The sequence below is a fragment of the Camelus ferus genome, chromosome 20 (genome assembly GCF_009834535.1).
Source record: "Camelus ferus isolate YT-003-E chromosome 20, BCGSAC_Cfer_1.0, whole genome shotgun sequence".
Classification (NCBI taxonomy): Eukaryota; Metazoa; Chordata; class Mammalia; order Artiodactyla; family Camelidae; genus Camelus; species Camelus ferus.
This window is the reverse complement of record NC_045715.1, coordinates 30,901,053-30,924,738: the sequence shown is the minus strand read 5'-3', so window position 1 is coordinate 30,924,738 and position 23,686 is coordinate 30,901,053. Positions and strand designations below refer to the sequence as shown.

The following is a 23,686-nucleotide window of genomic DNA, read 5'->3' as shown; positions in this document are numbered from 1 at the left end:
ATGAGTCAGAGCAGGTGACATATTTTCAGGCACCACCAGTCAAGCCTGAGGTTACTAGTAGGGAAGAAGGAACCGAGGGCCAATCTCTGAGATAAACCTACTCGTTAACAACTAACAGACAAGAAACAGTCTTCATCTCAACTTCAGGACCCCCAGAGCTGGTATAATGCATTCCTTCACTCTGTCCGCGCAGAGTTAGAGTGAAACATTTTGTCTTTTTGAGTCTACAGAAACACGGAGGGAAGTATCGGGTCCTTCTCCTCCAATGTAAGTAAGAATATCCTTGATTTTTTGCGTCTCAGAGGACAGAGGTGCCAATAATAAGCCTTGATATTACACCCTGGGTGATCTGCAATTACCTATAAGCACCCACAAGTTTTCAGAAAGAAACTGAACTCTATGCCACAGAAATTTCCAAAAGACATGAAAACTGCTATTGAACTGCAAATATTTGTAGGGTGCTTTGAAAACTATGATTCATTATTTTTATAAGGCAACTTCAGAAACAGCATCAATACTGCTCTTATTACTATACTCTAGAAATTCAAAGCACTGATGTATATTTTTATGTAGATATAATTTAAAAGAAAACCTTAGGTGTTGGCTTTTTTTAAGGGCACATACTCTTTCATGCTTGAGAAATTGGAAATACTAAATAGCATGTGAGCATTTAATTAAGACTCCATCCCCATTTCTCCCCAAACTTCTCTTCTATCACCTAAAAAAAGGGGGAGTTTTAAAGGGAAGTCATAATCAAGTTTGACCTGTAACTTAAACTTGAGAAAGAAAATCAGGTCTTCCCTATACAACGGGCTGCTGGGCTCACAGCAGGCTGTAACTAGTCAAGATGCCCACAAGGGAGAGGAGAGAAAGAAGCAGAGGACCAAGGGCAGGGCAGAGCTCCCGGCGCGCTAGAGAGGACTCCAGGGAGAAGGCATCCCCAGGCTCCCCGGGAACGCGCGCCAAGAACCACCACCAGGCTTCCAAGGTCAGGCTGGCACGTGGACACCTCAGACATACAGCTGCACGCTTCCAGAAGGAATTGTGGTGAGAGGAGACCCAGTCTAGCTACTAAGAGTTTGGGTTAAATAAAAAGGAACCAGTCATCTTACATAAGGAATCCCCATCAGCACTTGTTTCAACTGAGGCAACATCCACCACAGACACTATCACCCAAACTGCGTGGCATCCCTCACTCCATACAGCTTGCATGTTAATAAGATGCCGGAGAGGCACAGACTGCTGGGTGCAGCGGGCGCTCTGTGGTTGGTGGGGCCCGCCTCTGATACGGGATGGGAGCCTTGGACACATGTGCTTCCCCCCCTGCTAAACAGGGCTCAGGAGATGCTTGTTTAGAGCTTCCGACTTTGGAGGACACAAAAGCTTTCAGGGAAACAGTAAAATCAGACAATAGTGAGATATTTTGTTCAAAAAAAAATTAACAAGAAAGAGGGGAAATTGTTATTTGTATCTCCTTTGTTCCCAATTACTAAGTTTGTATTCACAACTTAAAAAACACACACACATACACACTTGTGCAATAAGCTTATAAGAAAATTAACTATTGAGTGGAAGATAGGATGTATTGTACAGCACGGGAAATACAGCCAATATTTGGTAATAGCTATAAATGGAAAGTAACCTCTAAAAACTATATAAAAAAACAAAAAAAAATTTTTAATTAAAAAATACAATAAAAAAACACTGGAAGTTCAGGGGCCACACACACTTTGCACTTTCTCTCCCAACTCACGAAGTTGAGGGCAAGGCGCTTAATTAGCTGTCCCTTTCTCACCCACAAAGTACCAACAGTCATTACTGCCACCTTAACACGGCTTTTGGGGGGGGGGGGAGAAGTTATACATGCTATTCTGGTGAGTCAGCAAATTACCCATTTTTACTGTGAAGAACAGCTTCTGTATGCCTGGGTGGCAGCACCGTGTCTGAGGGACAGAGGAGAAACAAAAGATATTTCTTGCCCTGAAAAAGCTTACACAAGCAGCTAGAGAAAGTAAGACTAGAAGATAACCAACAATGAGTTTCACAACGTTCAAAGCACCCATCTGTGTTTTTGAAAGAGCTCTCTCAGGATAGATAAGAACCAAGGAGCACCATGTCAGTGCAGACATTACAGGATCTCCTTCTAGGGGGCTGTCCCTTCAGTGGAGGCTCCTTAAGAGACTGGCCACATCTGCTTTCCATTCTAGAAACCCCCAAACATAAAAGGACAGGAGGCAACATATCCAGGAGAGGCTCAAAGATTGATGCTGACTGGGGAAGAAGTGCTCACAGGTCTCAGGCCGCCCCTGCATCCGGCAACAACAGAGACAACCGCTTACTTACACCCACGGCCACGGGGAAAGCACGCTCTCTCCTCTGAGTTGGACCAGAGCTTCTGAAGTTCAATAACTGGTATGGGGAAAAGGAAGCAGCGCCGTGCATTTCTGAAAATGGTTCGTAAAGAGTCACGGGCTCGAAGAGGATCCAGACTTTCAAGTGACTGAAAATGCTAAAGTTCACGTCTGCACACTTGAATTCGGAACACTTAGGGTCATGATAAGAGAGGAAGGAGAAGGCAGATGGCAAAGAACTGACTCTGGGAGAACAGGCTGAAGTCTTTTCCCAATAAAGAAGTTTGAGTGGGGAGAGCAGAGTGGGCAGAGAGCTTTATAAAAGCCTAGGGAAAGGCACACATGGAAACTCAGGAGCTGCCATTAACAGGTTCCCTTCGGTAAATGCTTTGGTCAAACACATATGTGGGTGTGAAAGAAAGGGCCGGCTTCCTAAGAACCACTCATAACAGGGCACACCCTGGATGTGGTGCTGAATTTCAGGCAGAGACAGGAGGAAACAAGCCAAAAGGGGCCAAGCCTGAACCAGCCCACAGACGGCCCTTCCTGCTTGCGGGGCGGGCAGGCTGCTGGGTCACGTCGCAGGACAACAGGCAGTGATTTCTGCCAAAGCTCAGTGTGTCCCCAGTGAGCACCTGCTGTACTGGGGGATCCCCAGGCACTCAGAGAGCCCTGCATGCCCCCCGTACCCCCATCTGCCTTGCCGCTCATCAGCGTTCCAAATATTTCTTGAGAAAACTGGCGTATTTAAAATGAACTGCGTAGAGTCTACAAGTTGAAGATTATCCCTCTCAATTGGGACCAGGGTCAAATAAAGTCAATAATCTTAATGGAAAGAGGCAGATTGACCATTTCCTGTCCTCAGCTCTTTCTGTCATATTACTGTCACTCACAGTGCAAATACACTCACATTCTAACGTCCATTAGTTCCCATTTCAAAACATTTACACTAAATGCTAAATGTTAAATTCTATGTCTTCCCTAATAACCCTTTTAACTAGACTGGATGTTTAGAACAAGCCTTCCCACTCATTTCTAATTCTCATGACGTTCTTAAAACAAACAGGCTCCTCCAAGTGCAGGGAGAGCCCTGGACTGGAGGCTCCAGCACTAACTGTGCAGTTCCTGCACCAATAATTCGCCTTCTCTGAGCATCAACTGCTTTCAGGTGTAAGGTGGGAAGGGATGGGTTCCTCTAAGATGCTTTCCTTCTATGAAATGCTGTGATTCTAACTACTCAGAAAACTGGGCTCCCTACCCCCAGTCTTTTCTGGAGACAGGAGTCACAACAGAAATGACTGAAGCTACATTGAGCTGATGGCAGGGTGGGAGGTGCTGGGAAAGGGAGCTGACAGGGAGGGGAGGGGCGGGGTGGGTGAGGCAAATGGCATGTCCCATCCCTGAGCATCTGGGCTCACATCAGCAGGGAAGACACCGAGGGCAGGATTTTGACCCCCCTTCCATCCTCACCAGGGACTTTCTCAAACTGACCAAGGTGGCTACCAGAAGCATTTGGCAGAAGACCAAGCCAACCGATGCACAGAGCTTGAGACTGAAATTTGAGGAAAAATAGCAGCAAACAGTCTAGATAAAACCGGATGCTATGCAGGGTGCCCCAGGCATGACAAGTTATATTTCAATACAAACAATGGGAGAAGAGGGACTTAGTAAATCTGAGGAGACAATAGCAGGGGAGAGAATGAGAAATGATGCTATAGCCTAAGACATCACATCCCCTAACAAAAAGTTAAAAGAAAAACTGGGAGGAAGTTAAGCTGTTAAGACAAGCTCTGAGAAGTGCCTTCTCAGTATCACCAACTTGGGGCTAGATGGAACTCATAATTGTCTTACAGAAAAAGAAGGCATTTTCTTATTTAAAAGAAAAAGCCTAACAGAAGAAACAAGAGGCTGTACCATACGTCACACCTAACCTGGCCTCAGCCTTGGCATGTCCCAGACCTCAGTGGTAAAGTCAGCGGAGGGAAGGGAACTAGACACAGACAGACAGGACCAGCATTTGAAAGACAGCTGAGATGTGGTGCTGACCAGGAAAAGTGACCTTAGTTCAAATCACAGCATTGAAGTGGGTGCAGTAAAGTCAAGTTCAGGCTATTCACATCCAGGGGGTCAGAATACAGCAGCTGGGGTGTTACAGAAGGTCCCCAGGCATGGTGATTCCTGCTGTCAGATGGATAATAGTATCCATGGTTCTAAGAACTGCTCCCAGGCATTCATCCATCCATCCCTCCATTTATTCATTCAAAAAATATTTATGGAATGACTGCCCGGGTACTGTGCCAGGTACCGGGGACACTAATGGTGAATACAGAGTTTGCCCGCCCTCACAGAGCTTATAGTTTGGTAGGAGAAACTGACATTAATAACTAGTCACATAACTCTGACAGGTGCTAAAAGGGAGATGGACTTAGCATCGTAAGAATGTACAGTGTGGGACTCTAGCCGTGCCGGGGCCAAGGGAAGGCTTCTGTAATGACATGATGATTAAGCCAAGAACTGAAGGGCAAGTAGAAGTCCAGCAGGTAAGCAGGCGGGTGAAGAAGCTTTGGGCAGAGCGAGAAGCATGTATCAAGCTCCTGGGATGAAAGCAGTATGGTTTTTCTTGAGGATCTGAGACAGTCAGTGTGGTGGGATGACAGGCAAAAGGTTCAAACCAGAGTGAGACGAGACTGGAAAACAGGCAGGGAGGGTGCAGGCCATGCAGAACCTGCTGGGCCACACCGGAGGTGTTGGTCTTTACCCCAGGTGCAGTGGAAGGTCACTGGGGTGTTTTTCAGTACAGGGTGATGCAATCAGAAGTGCTTTTTTTTTTTTTAAATCTCCCACTGACAGCATCATAATAGAAACAGGGCAGAAGTCCAGCTCAGGACTCAGCACACAGAGAAGGGTGTGTAGGGAAAACAGCAGCTGAAATGGACGCACAGGTGGAGTCCAGGAGCTGCACTCAGAACCAGGAAGCAGCCTGAGGCACTCAGCTGCCTTCACACAGCGTCAGACCTGGGGCATGAGGCTCCCGAGATGCCCCAGCTGGATCAGATTGGCTCCGGGCACGCAAGGTGAGCCCGCGGTCAAGGGCCTTGGGCCTGCAGCTGTGATCTGGGCAGGCGCCACCTCATACCCTCTGGTTCAGGGGTAAAAGCCTGGACATCTGCACGTCTAGCGAGCCCCCTCAGTGATGTTGATATACGCCAAAGTTTGAGAACAATGGGTGTAATTTTTACTGATGACAGTTAGAAAGGAAAATTACCCAACACAACTTTGATTTAATCTTCCCTATCAAGAAGAACGATCTTCAAATACGAGCAGAACAAACATGCTTAAGAGGAAATTAAGGCCCAAGAGAGGTAAGGAGATAAGAAAGAGAGACCCACTGCTTTAAATGAACTCAAGTTTCTGCTCCGAGATGAATTATGCCCCACAATACGGCAAGAATGTGTAGAGACTGGAAGACAAAGGGCTTCTATTTGACAGAGCAGGGTCTGCAAGTTCTTCCTTACATTAAGGAAAATTTATCTCCTTGTAACTCCACTCACTCCTAATCTTAGCTTCGCTGCCTGGGATTCTTCTTCCATGTGACAGTTATTAAATTATTTGAGGACAATGCCTTTAAAGTTTGCTACACGGTAGACAGTGCTTTTACATTCTCCTACCCCATTTATCTTATCCAGAGAATGGCATTGCTATTTGTAAAATCTAAACTCCAACTAGTTTTTTGGAGCCATTGCTTGCAGTCCACTAAGAACACGGGGGTCACTTTCAATAGCCTGTGTACAATCGACATTTCACACACTTGATCCCCACAGTGGCTCTCAGAAAGCAGAATGGGTTCACTAAAAACTTGTTTCCTAGGATCGTGAGAGCAAGAGATTAGAAGAAAGTTCCTCTATTGTGTATCTTGACCTCAACAAGATATATGCCTTCCCTCTAATGGGAAGTAAAGATAGTTAAGAGGCCCACCAGAAAGTGGTCGTTGATACAGGTCATGGTTATGTCCAGCATCTTCAGCAGAGTCTTGAAGAATGAGAAGCAACCTTTCTATGCTTCAAGAGGAGACAAAGTTGTGAGGAACAGCCAAAACACTGGATGAAGAACCAGAACTATAAAAGATCCCTACAAGATGGAAAGAGGAGATAAAAGAGACATGATGAAACTGACAAAGGACAAAAGGACAGGGTTGCACTTGGTCAACTCCAAGACAGGACTGGGGGAAGCCTGCCCTAAGAGCAGAATTCTTCGTGGACTGCAAGCCACAGTGTGATGGGATGGCAAAAAGTTAACACAACCTTGGGCTGTATGAACAGAGTACTAGCGGACTCCTACTGCCCTGGTCAGACAGAGGTAGAGGATTGTGTTTTCTCGGGGTGGTGTCATGCTGGAGCACTGGAGAAGACAGGGCCAGGTGTGGGGCCTCCATCTGTCACAAGGGGACTGGTTAAAGAATGGCCAAGAACTCCCATCTACGCTCAACCTTTCCGTAAGACACCTACTTCCCTATTTCCCCAGCTCCTTCATCCTAACCCTTCCATGTGGCTGCTGCTCATTCTCCAAGGTCCCGAGATGAGCCACCTCCTCTTCAGAAGTTCTTCCACCTCTACCCTAAGCTCCAAACCTCCAGAACACTCCCCTACATTGGTAAGCAGCTCAATATCTTCCTTGTTTCCCTGACTTGTACCGAGTCCTACCGAGTCCTGTAGAAGCTGTCTTTCCCACTGACAATCCATCACGCCAGGGCCAGCTCCCATTCACAAACTGCAACCACTGCAGGAGAGAACCATGCACCTGTGCTGACTGGCTCTTCCCAGTATTTCTGTTCTCACCTGAGTCCTCAGTGATGCTCAACCAAAGTTATTTTCCTCTCCCACCACTCACCTTGGTGACTGCCCCAAAGGTGTACTATTCTTCTTAGCCCTTTTCCCTACACCCTTACCCCTCCCCACCCAAAACCACCTTCAGATCTCACCTTCCTGGGCCAATTTCTAATTTCAGTCCTGAGAGTTCTAGAACCTAAGTTTTATTATTAGCTGGATGGAGTTCACAATACTGACTCTTCTGAGGAATCTGTCCTTTAAAGACTGTTCCAACCAATTGGTTTTAAACAGTCAAAAAAGCAAGTCCTTATCAAAATAAACAAAGCCCCAGAAAGAATCTGATGGACTTAACTGGGAATAGTGCCAAACAACTTTATTCCTGGAATACTTCTGCATATATTAAAATGAAAAAAAAAGGAATGAAAATACTTTTTAAACTGATAACATCTGTAATATATTGTTGTTGCTATTAATACCCCATAGTACAATATACACCAACTCTCTGTTTGAAGCCCTGGGTGCCCATCTACAATTAAACATCAAAATACACCACCAGAGCATCCGTTTCATCAAACTGCAGGCCTGACTCGCCCCTCTCCTGGGTTTGCCCCAGAGGTTAAATATTTCATTCAGAGTAGACATTTACTCTGATCCATCTGCTAAGAGTCTGTTACAAAAGGTAAAAAGGGGTGAGAAAGGTTCCCAGGCAACTAGCGAAGGAGGAAGACATGCATACATGTGTGTACACATATATACATATGATATGCATGTATGTAAAGCTCAAACTAAATGTGAAACTAACAAGAGAAAGATGATGCTTTGGAAAAGAATGAGAGAAAGAAACCTGGAAGACTTCCTCTGGGCAGAGTCCTTAAGTCAGGCTAGAAATGGACAGTCTTGGAGAAGGGCGAAGTGAGGCATTATGTAGGAGATGGAGATCTTTATCACAATTAGACATTAACTCTGCGTCTTCTATTCCAGATAGGAGGAAATTACAAAGATGAGATTTAGGAACTCAAGAAATTGATTTTTCTTGGAACATGACCCCTCCTGCATTTCTCTAAAAGCATAATAAAGCCAGAGCATCTTCAGTTAATAAGAGAATTCCAACTGACAGAAGTCCAGTGACCTTGAAGGGGCTCATCCGTGGATGCTGCCAGCAATTGCGGCAACAACATGGCCTGCTGATGGCCAGGCCTTCATGGGGTCGTACTGAGCTTTACCCTTCAAAGCCAGCATGGTCTGGACCCGAACTCTGCTCTTCCTTATAAGGTGGCTGCCAGAGTCAAGGAGATGTGAAATTGTGTTCATACCCAGCACTTGTGCTGTTTCTTTCAGAAGGACTATAACCAGCAACCTCCTCCAAAGAGATTTCCTACTCACAGGTATGCAGGGAGCAGCACATCTTCTTGGCTATCCTCCCCAAAGGATCTCAAGGGAAGAAGACAAGATGTTGCAGTGACTTCAGAAATGAAAACCACCACCAAAGTAGAAGTACTTCCAACCACCTGCCTTTGAGGGTGCCTTTGACTTCAGTTCCTTAGGACATAGGATGCCTATGGGTGCGTAGGACCAAGCAGGAGACCTCGTTTGACTACGCCTCTACCCCTACAATTCTTCACACACTGATGGCCCCCAGTTAGGCTTCCTGCTCAGTGACAGTCATTGTGCCCCTTGTGGGTTCATCCTCTCTCACACTCAAGCCACTTCACTTCCTAACTCTACTCCCACTAAAGAATCGCATGGCCACTCAGTGTTTGAATAGGACAGTCATTTGAGACACCTATCACAGCTGTGCTCCCCTATTTCTGAAAGGCTTTTGCTAGTAAATGTTTCAGGGCAAGCACGGAGGATTGAGGGCTCAGACATCCAAACACAGACACAGCGGAAGCTCAACTGGCCGAGATCCTCCTGATGCTTAAGGGGGCATGTGTGCCTCCGGGACACAGGGTCAGACTGGAGCTGGGCGGGGACGACTTCCCTTCAGTCACGGTGACTGCAGAGAAGCTTGTCCTCGTGCTACATGACGCCTGCCAAGTTGTTTTTCAAGACAGCCCTAGAAAGGTGACCTTGAACAGAGGCTCATAGAACTGTCATGTGTTCATCAAAAACAATTATGTTGCATTTTAAAACATAATTCAAGGGGGAGAGTACAGCTCAGGGGTGGAGCAAGTGCTTAGCATGCACAAGGTCCTGGGTTCGACCCCCAGTACCTCCACTAAAAATTAAGTAAGCAAATAAATAAAATCTCTCCCCCCATAAATAAATTAATTAAAACTGCCACTTTAAAAAATTAAAAATAAATAAATAAACCATAATTCTGATGCTCCTAATGCATCCCTTTGATGAATGTATCATCACTGAGGGTCCTAAATAATATCCAGCGGAGAAAGAAAAAGAAATAGGTCCCCTAGGTCCCTGAGATTGTCAGCAACAGGCCAGACTCAACAGCCACGAGGCTGGCTGCCCGCTAAGGGTCTGGAACTCACAGTCAACTGCACTAGCTCAACAGGACTTCTGCAAGCCATCTCTTGAAGGGTCCACTTCCTCCATCCGTAAAATACGTACTTTTCAGAACTGTTTTAAGGCTTTAATAAGAACTTTATGTAAAACTAGTTTGTAAATGGTGAAGGGCTACACAGATGAAAGTCATTGGGTGCTGACATGGGAGGAAGCTGGGCCAGGTTAGAAGTACACTTCAGCCTCCCAAGGGTGCAGGGTGGTTAGGAGCGTAGGACCCTCCAGCCATGTAGATCTAGCCTTAATTCCTGTATTTATGACTCACTAGTTGTCAGCAGGACCTTGAGCAAGTTATTCAGCCCCTCTGTCCCCTGGTTTTCACAATAATGCCACCCACCTCATAGAGCTGTCGTGGGAAATGCGTACGTCAGCCTCATCAGAACATCACACAGTCAGTAAGTGGCAGCTCACAGTAATCCAGCCAAATAGGTACTGGAAAAATAACAGGGCGAGGATAACACCAGGCCACACTTCCTGAAGAAGCCAACAACCAAATTCCTTCATCACCAAACCAGAAGTCACCAAGCAACAGGCACAGCAGAAGACGCCAAGACCAAAAGAACATGGCCCTAGATTTTGAAAGTTCAAAGTCTGATGGAGAAGACAGAGGTGTACACAAAATAATTGTCACTACGTGCCACGGTGGTGTGGGAGCCTTAGACTCAGCTTGGGTGGGTGGGAAGAGGCCTTACGGAGGTGCCAGCGCTTGATCTGAGTTCTGAAGGAAGAGGAGAAGCGTGACCATCCTGAATTCCCTCCTGGGCGACAGCAGCAGCTTCCTGAATGATAGGCCTGCTCCTGTCACTGCCCCCTTACCATCCACGCTTCCCACAGCAGCCAGAGTGAGTTCTTACGAACATGGAGATTAGAAGGGGCAAGGGCTGGGGAGGGATAAATTAGGAGTTTGGGATTAACAGATATACATTACTACGTACAAGATCAATAAACAAGGACCCACTGTAGAGCACAGGGAACTATATTCAATTTCTTGTAATAATCTATAATGGAAAAGAATCTGAAAAGAATATATGCATATATGTATATGTGTAACTGAATTGCTTTGCTGGACACCTGAAACTAACATGGTAAATTAACTATACCTCAATAAAAAACAAAATTTTAAAAAAACATAAAAATTAGGTGATGTCATTCTCCTGCTTCACATCCTTTGATAGCACCCACTACCACCAGAACAAAACCCCGCTGCTCACCAGGGCCTGGGAGACTCTCTGTAATAGAGCCCCCGCCTGCTCCCCTAGTTCACCCCACTCTCCCCGCCCTGCCCCTGCCATCCCCTGAGCACACCACACTCAATGCTCCCTGACAGCCTTTGCCTGACTTTCCTGCTGTTCCTCACAGGCTCTCAAACCTCTTCAAAGAGCCCTGTCCCAGCTTCCCACAAGATTAGTTTCTTCCCTCCCTGTCCTGCTCTCTCTCTCATTACCCTAATTCATCTTCCCAAAGCTTTTATGATCTGAAATTCTCTTGTGTGTATGTTTACTGACCCAGTCCCCGACTACAGGTCACTAAAAAGTCAGCCTCTTGTGAGCAGAAACTGTAACTATCTGGTTTACTTCCACGAATGCCCGGCAGACAGTAAGCACTTGGTAAATATTTTTTGAGGGAATGAATAACAGAATAGCAGAACGGCCACCCCAAAGGTTAGATGAATTTCCCAATCAATCTACCAAGGGCCTGAGTCAGCTTCTTTTTTTTAGATGCCGCTCACCCATCCACAGAGCATCAGGTTCAAAACAGTGAGTATTGAGAGCGATATCTCCTCCCATAGTATCTCTGCTCCGCTGCTACCTCCACATTCTGAATCAGAAGAAGTGGACATTTGTGACAGACTAGGTGCTTCCCGACGCCCAGAGACAGGCAACAGATGTCTGAAAGACAAAAAGGAGCTACAGGAAGCTGTGGGGAGGTCTTTGGCCCTTGAGGCATAAAGACCATAGGCCATTAAAGACTTGGACGGGGGACACGTCAGAGCAGCACCGCAAAGAAGCCGGCCCCCCGCACGGCCAGGCCCTTCGGCCCTAGGAACTGTGAGAGACACTCATATGAAACACTAAATGCTGATGACTTTCTCAGTTTATGATTCCTAATTTCATCTCGCTCTTCTGGGAGTTTGACTTGCTTTCTGTGCTGGCAAGCGGGCAGACCCAGCAGTGACCGTGTACCTGTGATCATGACCTACAGTTTTGAGGTGAGCACTTGAGATAAGAGAGCCAAGCCAATGAGATGTCACCGGGCCCTTTCTGTTACAAATACTTTTATCCAAAGGATTACGTGAACTAAAATGCAGGTGTGGCATATTGCAAAGAAGTTGCAAAACCTGTGATAGGCAAGGCTCACAAGGAGAATTTAAATGTCATCATGCGAAAATGTTAGCTCCTAAACTGAAATGGAACCAAAAGGTTTAGCCGTGTCAGTGTAATACTGAAGTGTGATTTCCGCTGTTACCGCTCACCGCAAGGGAGCAACGTCTCCCTGGGAGAGGAAATCTGAAAGAACGGTTAACACTAACATGGTATGAAGATCTAGCCCTGCCTGCAACAACCTCTTCTCATCTAAACTCTCATTCATTCAACATCTTTTACTTTTCTTTTTTTTTTAATTGAAGTCTAGTTGATTCACAATGTTGTGTCAGTTTCAGGTATACAGCAAAGTGATTCAGGTATTCATATACATGTATATGTATTCTTTTTCAGATTCTTTTCCATGATAGGTTATTACAAGATATTGAATATAGTTCCCTGTGCTAGACAGTAGGTCCTTCATTGTTTACTTATTTTATATGTAGTAGTGTGTATATGTTAATCCCAAACTCCTAATTTATCCCTCCCCTCCCTGCCTCAACCCCTTACCCCTTTGGTAACCATAGTTTGTGTTCTATGTCTGTGAGTCTATATATTGAGAATTTAATGAGATGCTAGCTACCACTGTGCTAGGCACAAAAGAAAATAAATCCCCTGAATAACTCTGTCAAAGAATTTATAATCTAGCAGTGTGGGGTGGGGACAAAAGCAGATACACAGAAGGTATTAAATAAGGCAATCTCTACTAAAGCTTAGAGGATGGAGAGGCAGTTCCAAGGTTCCAAGACTCTTTCCTGAGGAAGATAACAATGACCTTGAAGGATGGAAGGATGGGTGGGTCTTATTGACAGAAAGAGGCCAGAGTAGATAGACCAGCCTAAGTGACAGGGAACAGAGAGAAGACGTATGCATTATGGTCTGGGGCACAGGCTGCGGTCATGCAAGGGCTGGGGAACATAACTCTCTTCAGTTAGACTCTAACTCAAGGACAGAGCTTTTCTGCTCTCCCCTGCTTTCCCTCAGACCCAGTTCTCTACGTGGGGTCCACTCTAAATCATATGTATTAAATAAAGAAGAAAGTAAATCCAGGGAGAAAAAAAAAGAAATCCATCCAATTCGCTTTGAAGTTGCTGCTACTCTGGGTGTTCTTGGGTTCTCAGGTGCAGAACTCTGCACATCCTTGGTTCTGGGTAGACACTTGTGTTATCTCACTGACAACATAGGGGCATTTAAAGAAAGTGCACGTGGCCAAGAGTGGGGAGGCGCAGGACTAATGTGTGTGCGAATCTGCAAAGTTGGAAAAAGCTGTTGGGCCCAATACCTTGCGGATGTTGGAGGGGAAAAGAAAAGAGAGAGAGAGAGAAGACTGATCTATAAATCAATTCTACTGCTGTCATAATGGCTAAATGGAGAGCTAATATTCTTGTTACATAATTCCAGAAAGTTATCAGAATCCAGAAATAAACTCATTTTATATTTTCTCTTTTAGGAGTATATCCAGTAAATATTTAAATATTGTTTTTAAACGATCGTGATGGAACTGCAGCATGGGACTGTGTAAGGCAAACCACACTGCACAAGGAATCCAGAGACCGCGTTCTGCTCTGTCACTCACTTGCTGCGGAACCGCAGGCAGGGAGCCTGACCTTCCGAGCCTCCGGTGGGAGCAGATCTTGGGGCGGGGCTGCTGCTCAAATGTGGGTCCTCCTCACAACTTTCACCAGCCTTTCGGGTAATGACACCTATGGGCCCTTCAGATGCTAAAGTGCCCTCTGGCTCTATTTTACAATGTCATCTTTAGGTCTGAGGACAAAGCCTTGAGAAAAGCATCTTCTTACGTGAATCTAGGAACACACAGGTTCCGAAGGCCATTTTAAAGGTTTTAGTCATTGGCAAAAAATAATTCATGCCTAAGGATTCAACTATAGAAATCAAACATTTGAAGAACCCAGGGGCTGCCAAAACATAGAACATATATTTCTCTTGTATTTATCTTACTAGTTACCATAAGACCCTTACAAATCTTATATTCACACACACACACACACACATATAAATATATACACAAATGCTTCTATACACACAGAGTCTAAAGATTACTACGAAGACAAAAGCACAGCTATTATGAGCCTTGATCAATGATCTAAAGCCCACACTTAGACTACTATGTATAAAATATATAAGCTACAGGATATATTGCATAGCACAGGGAACACAACAAATACTTTATGATAACTATAAATGGAGTATAATCTATAAAAATTTTTGAATCACTGTGTTGTATACCTGAAACTAATATGACACTGTCAATCAACTGTATCTCAATTAAAAAAAAAAATAAAGTCCACTACTTTAAATGCCATTGAACCTACAGCTACAAGCTTCAAATTCACAAGTTAGTGTGACTTTCACCCTTGCGTTTTTAGGAAGGACACATGTCTAGTGAGCACATTAACCTGATTCCTACATTTCAACATTTGGAGGTTTATTTAAATCTAACATATGGCTGTTCTTCACAGAGTTCCAAGGTTTTCCCCTTATGCACATATCTGGTTCTCTTCAGTGTTTAGATGTTTAATTTTTATAATTCTATATTATTTAAAAAAATATATACTCAGGCATACCCATATATTCAGACTAATACACATGTACCCACAGAAACCTAAGTTAATATCCAAGAAGACATACACCTGAGTGGGCAGGAGAGAAGAAAAGGTAGGTCATTTCATTTATAGACAGTTATGTTTATAAACCATTAAGGACACTCAAAACCTAACCACCATAGGAAAAAAAAAAACCCAACCTTGAGAAAAGGTCCACGTTGAGAGTTTACTGTACATTTTGTTTTGAGTTATTTTCCCTCTGGTCTAGCCCCTCTGCCAACAATAGCAACTGGATGACATGTGAGTTCCTTTCGGCTCTCAATACTTGCGATCTGCAAATTGAAGAGCTATGATGATTAGCACACTCTCTTGTCACCATGACATAAAAGCAATCAGACTAGTCCTATAGTAAGATCTATTTATGCCCAAGTGGGGCAGAGGAAAAAAAAAAAAGAGTTGGGAGTCTTAACGCACCAAATGTGAATGATTAGTCTGTAATGCAAGGCTGATATTCTTTTTTAAGAAGAAGGGTGAAGCCAGCAGCACGCTAGAATGCAAAAAGAGAAATGTCGCGGGAGGAACAGGAGCTAAATGTGAATCAGAAGGGAATTCTGTCTGCCCGATGAGCCACTCGCTGGCCCGGCCTTATAACCACCAATCAAGGTTTCCTGTTAGCCCTGGGCAATTTTTAAACAAACTTAATGAAATAGTTATACATGTAATAAATTTAAGCCCAAATCTGAGACGGTAACACTAATTTTTTTAATAGTGAGGGTGTGATGTTATCCCCTGCACCACCTGGACACGATATAGAAACTTACAACAAACATTCTCCCAGAGAGCGTGGTATTACCATTTCACCAGTGTGCGGACCGCCATCGCTACAGAGGACAGCATCAGCAGAAACTTCCCCCAAATTTTATCCCCAAATTATTGAATATTGGAATTTGTTGTTCATTTAAAAAAAAAAAAAAGAAGAAGGTCAACATCTTCAAGTGTCGATTCTTTCATCATAAGCCATTTCCCAGCTCCAGGAGTTTTGCAGTGAACACATCTCATCTCTTAGCCCCTCACCCCCAGGCTGCCAGAGTCTGTGCAAGTGAAACCTATGAGTCTGTCTTACCTGTAATCTGACTCTGTCCTTGTGGATTAAAAGGACTTGGTGCAGAGTTCAGGGAGGGCCGTGGGTTCTGAGGCGGGACACCTACTCTCATACTGGGATGAGGAATGCGCCCTAAATCACTGAGGCGGTCAGAGAACAAACTAGGTTTAGAGTCATCAAGCTTCTGTCTGTGCCCTGGAAACAGCAAATCATAAAATAAAAGCATATTAATTAGCTGAACAATTGACCATGCTAAATAGATACGTGAACATACATACGGGGGGTGGGGTAGTTAAGCCAAGGAATTTTCAATATTGATATTTACAGTGAAGTGTCTGTATAATGCCTTCCCTTTCAAATGGGTTTATAAGTATCACCTGGTGATAAGCATCCCTGGTTCTGTTCTATGAATGGAGAGCTGAGGGGCCCAGTGGGTGACTCAGAGCCAAGCATCATTGGTGGGGCCAGGACGCTGGAGCCCACAGGGACACTCTGGACACCCCCTCTGGCCTCTCAGTGAGGATGGAAAGGGTGAAGGAACATGTCCCAGGGTGTGTTTGCTCATTTCATGGAGGAGGAAGCCTCCACTGGACGTTCAGAGTCCGTTCATGGGACACACATGGCGCCAGACTTGGGGCAGAAACAAACACATTTGTCAAAGGGGCATTTCACGATGACCACATGTGACTGTTTCTTTCTTATGTTACAACGGTACCTTACTGAGACTCTTTTCAAAAAAATTAAAACTCAAATTGAGAACTCCTTTAAGAGGAAAACAACAGAAATACAGGCAAGGAAATTCAAATCCTCAAGAGGAACATGGTTATTTTGTGATACCCTAAAGCCTGAAAGCACCTAATAGACTATGTTAAATCAGAGAGGATGCTTTTTTATTTTAAATATAGTACTGGGATTCTGTCAGAGAAACTGAAAAATACCCTTTGGGTTACCATGTGAATGTAAGAACCTATTATCCAAACAAAACAAAACAGAAAGAAACCACTCGGTCTCTCTTCTAGTTTCTTCAAGTGTAAAATCCAAGGAGATTCTAGATATTGAAAAAATATGCAAATTGAAATATAACTGAGGGACTAAAACTTTTAAAATATCCTCAAATCACTCTTAGCAAAGGGTCTGGTGGTATTGCCTTGGTGCTGGGGTAACAGAAAGACACCTGAATCTTGGTGTGACATGAGATGGGTGTATTCCAGCAGAGTGGTGCTGTGGGGGACAGGCAGTGACGCCTGCCTACTGCCCAGTCAGAAATGTACTGCAGATTCCTCATTCCGTGGTCTGTACTGGTGAAGCCTTAGTATGTTGCCCCAACATTTTAGTAAAATGTTAAGCAACTGAAGCTGATTCAAAGAAGAGCCATTTAAGATGATGGCAGAATAGGAATCTGCCCTCTGAAGAAAAATTAAGGGCATCCACAGTATTATCCGTAACAGGAGAAAATCCTGCAGGAGGATTACTAAGAGCCTTCTAGAATGGACATGTATGTCCTACAAGCGACAAGAACACCTCATCTCCCACTTAGGTACGCGACAGGAGGAATGTATCAGGACAGGGTTAAGCTGAACATTAGAATTTCCCAACTATAAGCTGTCTTCCTAAGACAAATTCCTTATTTTATTTGCCCCTAAATGTATTTTCCTGTCTCCTTTTTCATTGCCTACCCAGCCCAAAGAAAACAGACAGGAAGCCAAGGCTTGGTAACATGAGTGTAGCTGTCTCCACAGCCAAACAAGTTCCAACTGGGCCCACTAACTCAAATGCACCCACCACCTTATTTCCTGCCAGTGTCATTGCGGGGCATGTGCTGTAACGGGGGTCTAAGACGTGGAGAAAAATGATCAGAGGAAAACTGCGGAAACTTCCTGTTTGTTCATGGTTGTTTTCCACACCATTTACGACTTTTTATTGAGATTCCAAATAGATTTGAGAAATCTAAAGAACCTGTAGAGATGACCCAAAACAGCTCCTAGGCCCCAGCAAGTCAGGTGCTCATAGATGAACTGACCAAGGCCTGCAGAGATAAAACAACTAGCTCGTGGGCTCAGCTCTTGACTAGCCAGGCCTGGACCAGGATGCTGCTGGACCAGGATGCTGTCCGAGTCTTCCTGGACTGGGCTTTCCACTCATCCTGTGGCACAGATGCTGGCATGCCCGCTTCTCTCCTCTTCCTCACCCAGCTACTGTGGGGGACTCGCCTGAGTGAGGCCCCTGAGGACCAAGCCCTGGGAGGTGTCAGGCTGGTTTTCAAGGCAGAAAGAAGCAGCAGCAAGGATTCAATTGCCAAGTTAACAGCTCATCCCAGTACCCTGAACAAACTTCCATCAATCCATCTTGCTGTGTCTTACGAGTTTCATGAGTACTTGACACAGTACTTGTCACACTGAGATCTACCAATTCTGTTCCTACACATACCGAAAAAAAAAAAAAAAGCACTGGTGTGGTGTTGATACAGCTGTAAATATTAACAAGAAAGCTTATGGAATGGTCCCTGGAAATTATTTTTTAATAGGCCATATTTTTGGAATGGCAGACTCCCTGAGGGCTGAGGGGAGAGCTGCATGATTTTGCGTGGTTCCTTTATATCCTGGGACTTCCTGTGGGCCATGGGTCATGAGAAAACTTAATAAGCCTAGCCTCTGCTTTCTACAGCCCTTTCATTAGGTTTTCATGGAGATCGTCTAAGATGTGAACTCAGAATATGGATGTGTGTCTTCTCTAAGTCCGGTGCCACAGGGCAGTAATCGGAGGTCATAGGCAAGAATAAAGGCCTTGGAGGAGCACTGATGTGGGTGAGAAATTTAACAGCAGGTGAAATTCTAAAAGCCTCAATGACCTTTTGGAAATGATCTTCAAAGACTGGCTACCAAGCATCTACAGACATCCTCCAGTAACTCAGGGAACATCTCTCTGCAGCTGCATACACACAAAAAACATACGTGTTTTCCCTTGTAGAACGGCTGCTCCTTCACCACCACCACTGCAACCACAACAAAATCCTTAAGGCAGAATGAAGAGCAAAAGCCCAACGGGGTCTTCATCTTTCAACCGTGACGAATACCTGCCACCACTAAACCACATCAGAGTAACACGCGGATGATGGGCTGAAAGAAGATGTACTTCAATCCTCAGCACCCGAGCGCTCCCTTCAGAAACGGAGAACTCAGAAGACAAAGGGCACGCTGACTTAAATCAAGGACATGGGGCTCTGCCCTGGGACAGGGAGAAGGAGATCTCATCTAAAGGGCCAAAGAGCAGATCTTCCAAGCAGGAGAAAGCAATAAAGAATGGAGAATTGCTGTGTGTTACCTAAGACTAGTAAATGCTCGGTGCTGGGTCTTCCTTTCCAGCTGCACTGCCTGCCTTGAGCTATGGCTCTTCCACCATCACAGGATAAAAATATTCTCTAGGGAGAAATGCAAATCAAAACTACAATGAAGTATCACCTCACACTGGTCAGAACGGCCATCACTTAAAAAGTCCACAAATGATAAATGCTGGAGAGGGTGTGGAGAAAAGGGAACCCTCCAACACTGTTGGTGGGAATGCAAATTGGTGTAGCCGTTATGGAGAACAGTATGGAGATTCCTTAGAAAGCTAAAAATAGACTTACCCTATGATCCAGCAATCCCACTCCCAGGCATATATCCGGAGGGAACTCTAACTCGCAAAGACACACGCACCCCAATGTTCACAGGAGCACTATCAACAACAGCCAAGACATAGAAACAACCTAAAAATCCATCGACAGATGACTGGATAAAGAAGATGTGGTATATATATACAATGGAACACTACTCGGCCATAAAAAAGAATGAAATAGTGCCATTTGCAGCAACATGAATGGACCTAGAGATTATCATACTAAGTGAAGTAAGTCAGACAGAGAAAGGCAAATATCATATTTAACATATGTGGAATCTAAAAGAATGATACAAATGAACTTATTTACAAAACAGAAAGAGACTCAGACACAGAAAACAAATTTATGTTTACCAAAGGAGATAGGGGGTAGGAGAGGGATAAATTAGGAGTTTGGGATTTACAGATACAAACTACTATATATAAAATAGATAAACAATAAGGTCCTACTATATAACACAAAGGAACTATAGCTAATATTTTTGTAATAACCTATAATGAAAAAGAATATATATGTATATAACTGAATCACTATGCTGTACACCTGAAATTAACACAACATTGTAAATCAACTCTACTTCAATTAAAAAAAAAATTCTCTAGGGAGCTTTGAAAAACATGGATGTCCATCAGCTCAATTAAATCAGAATCTCTGGAAGAAGTTCCTGGGGAAAGTCATTTTTAAAAGCTCACCACGTAACCCAATGTGCAGCTGAGGTAGAGAAACACAGCCCAAGCTGAGCTCCCAGCCCCACACACTGGATGCCACCTACTGACACCAATTTGTCCCCACTGCTAGGGTGAGCCTTGACCTCTGTCTTGAGTGTCAGGTTCTGTGTCCCACTGCCTACCTGACTCTCCCTTGGGATGACACAAAGGTATCTTAAATGCAGCAATATTTAAGACAAGAGTTCTTGATTCATCTCTCCAAAAAACCCTGTTCCTCCTTAAGAGTCCCCCATCTCAGTAAGTGGCAGCAGCCAATCAGTCCCTTCAGCCCCAAACCTTGACACTTTCCTTGATTTCCCCTCATCACTCACTCCCCACCGTTAATCCATTACCAAATCTTGTCATTTCCATCTTGAAAGTCTATCTCAAATCTTTTCAGTCCTTTCATTTCCACCAACAAAACCCGAGTCCAGGGCCCCATCGTCCCTCTCTGGGCATCTGCCACTGTATCCTTTTCGTGTCCCACACCAGGACCTTTCCAAACTCCAGAAATGCTTTCCCCCAATTCTCTGTATAGCCCACTCTTTCTCATCCCTTAGGTCTCGGAGTGAACACCCCCTCCCACAAGAGGTGCCTGCCTACTGCACCCAGAGTAGGGTGCCTCCCTACAAGCACATCCTGTTTATTTCCCCAAGGGCCATTACCACCATGCGTCATTCTCTAACGCATCCCGGTGTCTCCCCTGCAAGACTGTGTGTCCCATGAAAATGAGTGCTTTGGCTTGTTGACGGCTGGATCCTCACAACCTAGTTCAGTGCCTGCCATACAGTAGGTGCTCAATAAATAAATAATGAATGAATGAATGGTCTCCTCTTTCAGACAGATGTCTTGCTTGAGAGAAAATATCCTCGCCAAGGTTCTCCTCTTACAACACTGCCTTTCCCCAAAAAACTCTTCCCTTCTTATTTGGCAGTCTCTTGAATCCAGTGGGCAAAGCCCTTTTTTAGAGACCAGCCTTCATTGGTGCTTCCTAAGAAATTTCTCTGAAACACATTCATTTAAGTGAAAGTTTGCTTGCCTGCCTTCTGAAAAAGCCCCATTTGCTCTCACCATAAATCTTAAGCACAGCTGTAAGTCATCCAGAATCACAGAGCTGAAAAGGACAACAAAAATCATTTCAACTCTGAATTTTTGAGCAGTATACTCTTTAGTGGATGAGGACGGCGAGAGGGGAAGTGGTTTGCCAAAGTCACAGGTTAGTTAGTGGCAAGATGAGAACCCAGGTCTTCTTTTTTTTGTCTCTCTCTTATTTAAATAACAATTTGAACTTTATTCATGGGAATTTTAGACAATTTAGAAAATAAAAGCAATTATAAAGAAGAAAATAAGAACTACTTTTAAGCCCAATTATCCAGAGGTAAGCATTATTAATATTATGCATTAATAATATCAATGTAATTTTAACCATAGTAAGTACTTACTCTGTACCAATCTCTGTTCTCTATTACATTTCTATAATTTAGAACAGATAATATATATAATCATTTTTATTCCAGTTTTATTGAGATATAATTGATAGACAGCCCTGTATAAGTTTAAAGTGAATGGCATAATGATTTGATTTACATACATCATGAAGTGATTATCACAGTAAGTTTAATAAACTGATTGGCTTATAGAACCCAGGTCTTCTGACTGCTGGTCCAGGGCACTTTACCATCCCATGGCCAAACAGCTTATTTTATTTTATTTTTTACATTTTTTTATTGAGTTATAGTCATTTTACAATGTTGTGTCAATTTCCAGTGTAGAGCACAATTTTTCAGTTATACGTGAACATACATATATTCATTGCTGCATTCTTTTTCACCATGAGCTACCATAAGATCCTGTATATATTTCCCTGTGCTATATAGTATAATCCTGTTCATCTATTCTACATATGCCTGTCAGTATCTACAGATTTCAAACTCCCAGTTTGTCCCTTCCACCCCTCTCCCCCTTGGCAACCACAAGTTTGTATTCTATGTCTGTGAGTCTGTTTCTCAAACAGCTTATTTTAGATTAAAACAGCAGATCATCAGTCATTCAGGAGAAATCACGGTCAAAAATGAATTTAAAACGGAAAAAAAAAGTAGTTTTCAGAACAAATTTCTTTCAAAAAGTTTAGTGTGTTTGGCTGAATATGACTTTTGTTGCAACAAACTCAAGGCCACAAGAAGAAAGCATGATGGAAAGGTCACAGCATTCACACATCCTTAAAGCAAAGACGCATGAAGAACTGTTAAGTCACCAACCAAATGGTCCAGCTAATGGTCCCATTCTTCCCTACCCAGCTCTTTCAGTGCAAGGGCAACTCACCCACAGTTGGTGATGTTGCCATTAGGACTTCTGCTTAAAAAAAAAAAATCACGCTTCTGAAACTGGTATATGAGGACTCTGAAACTGGTATGTGAACAACAAAAATAAACCTGTCTGTCTGATGTGACCCATTCTGCCCGTTTTTATAAGCCGATCGATCAAGCACTACTAAACAACTCTGGGGAGGCAGGCGGGCGCCCAGCCAGAACCCTGCGCTCTGTGCAATGTATTCCCAGTGTGGTGCACTGCCCCAGTTACAGCGCCCTCTTGAAGGTGTCCAAGAGCACTTATAAAAGAGCAGGCCTTTCACAACAGGTGCCCTGTGTCACGGCCCGTCCACCCTCACATGGCACAGTGGGGTCATTTTGCTGGTTACTAGAGCATGATGTCTGACAGCTCCTCTTTTTACAGCAGGATTTTAAATCGGTTTTAAACACTCACTTCTTTTATTAAGTATCTATCTAATTGCATCCTCGGGATCAAAAAGATACCGTTTTTAAATAGAATAAAGTTAAAAGACAGATCTGCTGTGGAGCACCGATCAGGAATCAGTACCATGGCCACATTCAGGTCACTCAGTCCAGCTAGCGAGTACCAAGCACCTGCCACGCAAGTGTCACTAGGCATTGAAAGGAGGAGGGGAAAGTATATAAGATAACGTCCTGGCCCCCAAGCAGCACACCGTCTGGTCGGGAAGGCAGTGTGAGGGCAGTCACTGAAATGCTACAGTTTGGGGATCAACTGAACAAATATAAATATGGACTGTTTCAAAATACCAAGGAAGAAGTGTTTTTGTGCTTCTGTAAGGACCCGTCCTTACTTCTTAGAAAGGATAACGAGGGGTTAAATGTCATGATGTCCGTTGTTTGCTCTAAAATATTTAGGCAAAATAACAGATGAAATAAATACAGCAAAATGTTATTAATTATAAAATAAGGATGATGGGTATATGGGGATCTTATGAATATATATATATATCTTTTAATCTCTTTTAATGGATGTTTGAAATTTTTCACAATAAAAAACAATTTTTAAAGATAATAAAATGCCATTGGAAGAACAGGGGAGCGAGTGGTGAGAGAAAAGAGGAAACTCACCGATGAGATCACTATGTCCTTGACGGCTGAGGAGGATTCTGATGAGCAGAGAAGGAAGGAGAAAAGCTCATTGGAGGACAGATGACAGAAATATGATCATGAATGTCCTATGAGACAAGATGGTGCTGAGCATGGATGTGGTGATGCAAACGGAGGACACCATTCTTCAAATCACTTGATGC

The 23,686-nt window shown here is 43.9% G+C and overlaps 1 protein-coding gene across 4 annotated transcripts in view; it reads right to left on the bottom strand.

Annotated features, from left to right (window-relative positions):
* The window catches only part of RUNX2 (RUNX family transcription factor 2), a 222,535-nt gene that overhangs the window by 56,042 nt on the left and 142,807 nt on the right, over positions 1-23,686 (bottom strand). For all 4 annotated transcript variants that reach the window (XM_032463183.1, XM_032463184.1, XM_032463186.1 and 1 more), the window contains one exon: positions 15,745-15,918. In XM_032463183.1, coding sequence (XP_032319074.1) covers positions 15,745-15,918 — 174 coding nt within the window. The remainder of the gene's footprint in view (positions 1-15,744; positions 15,919-23,686) is intronic.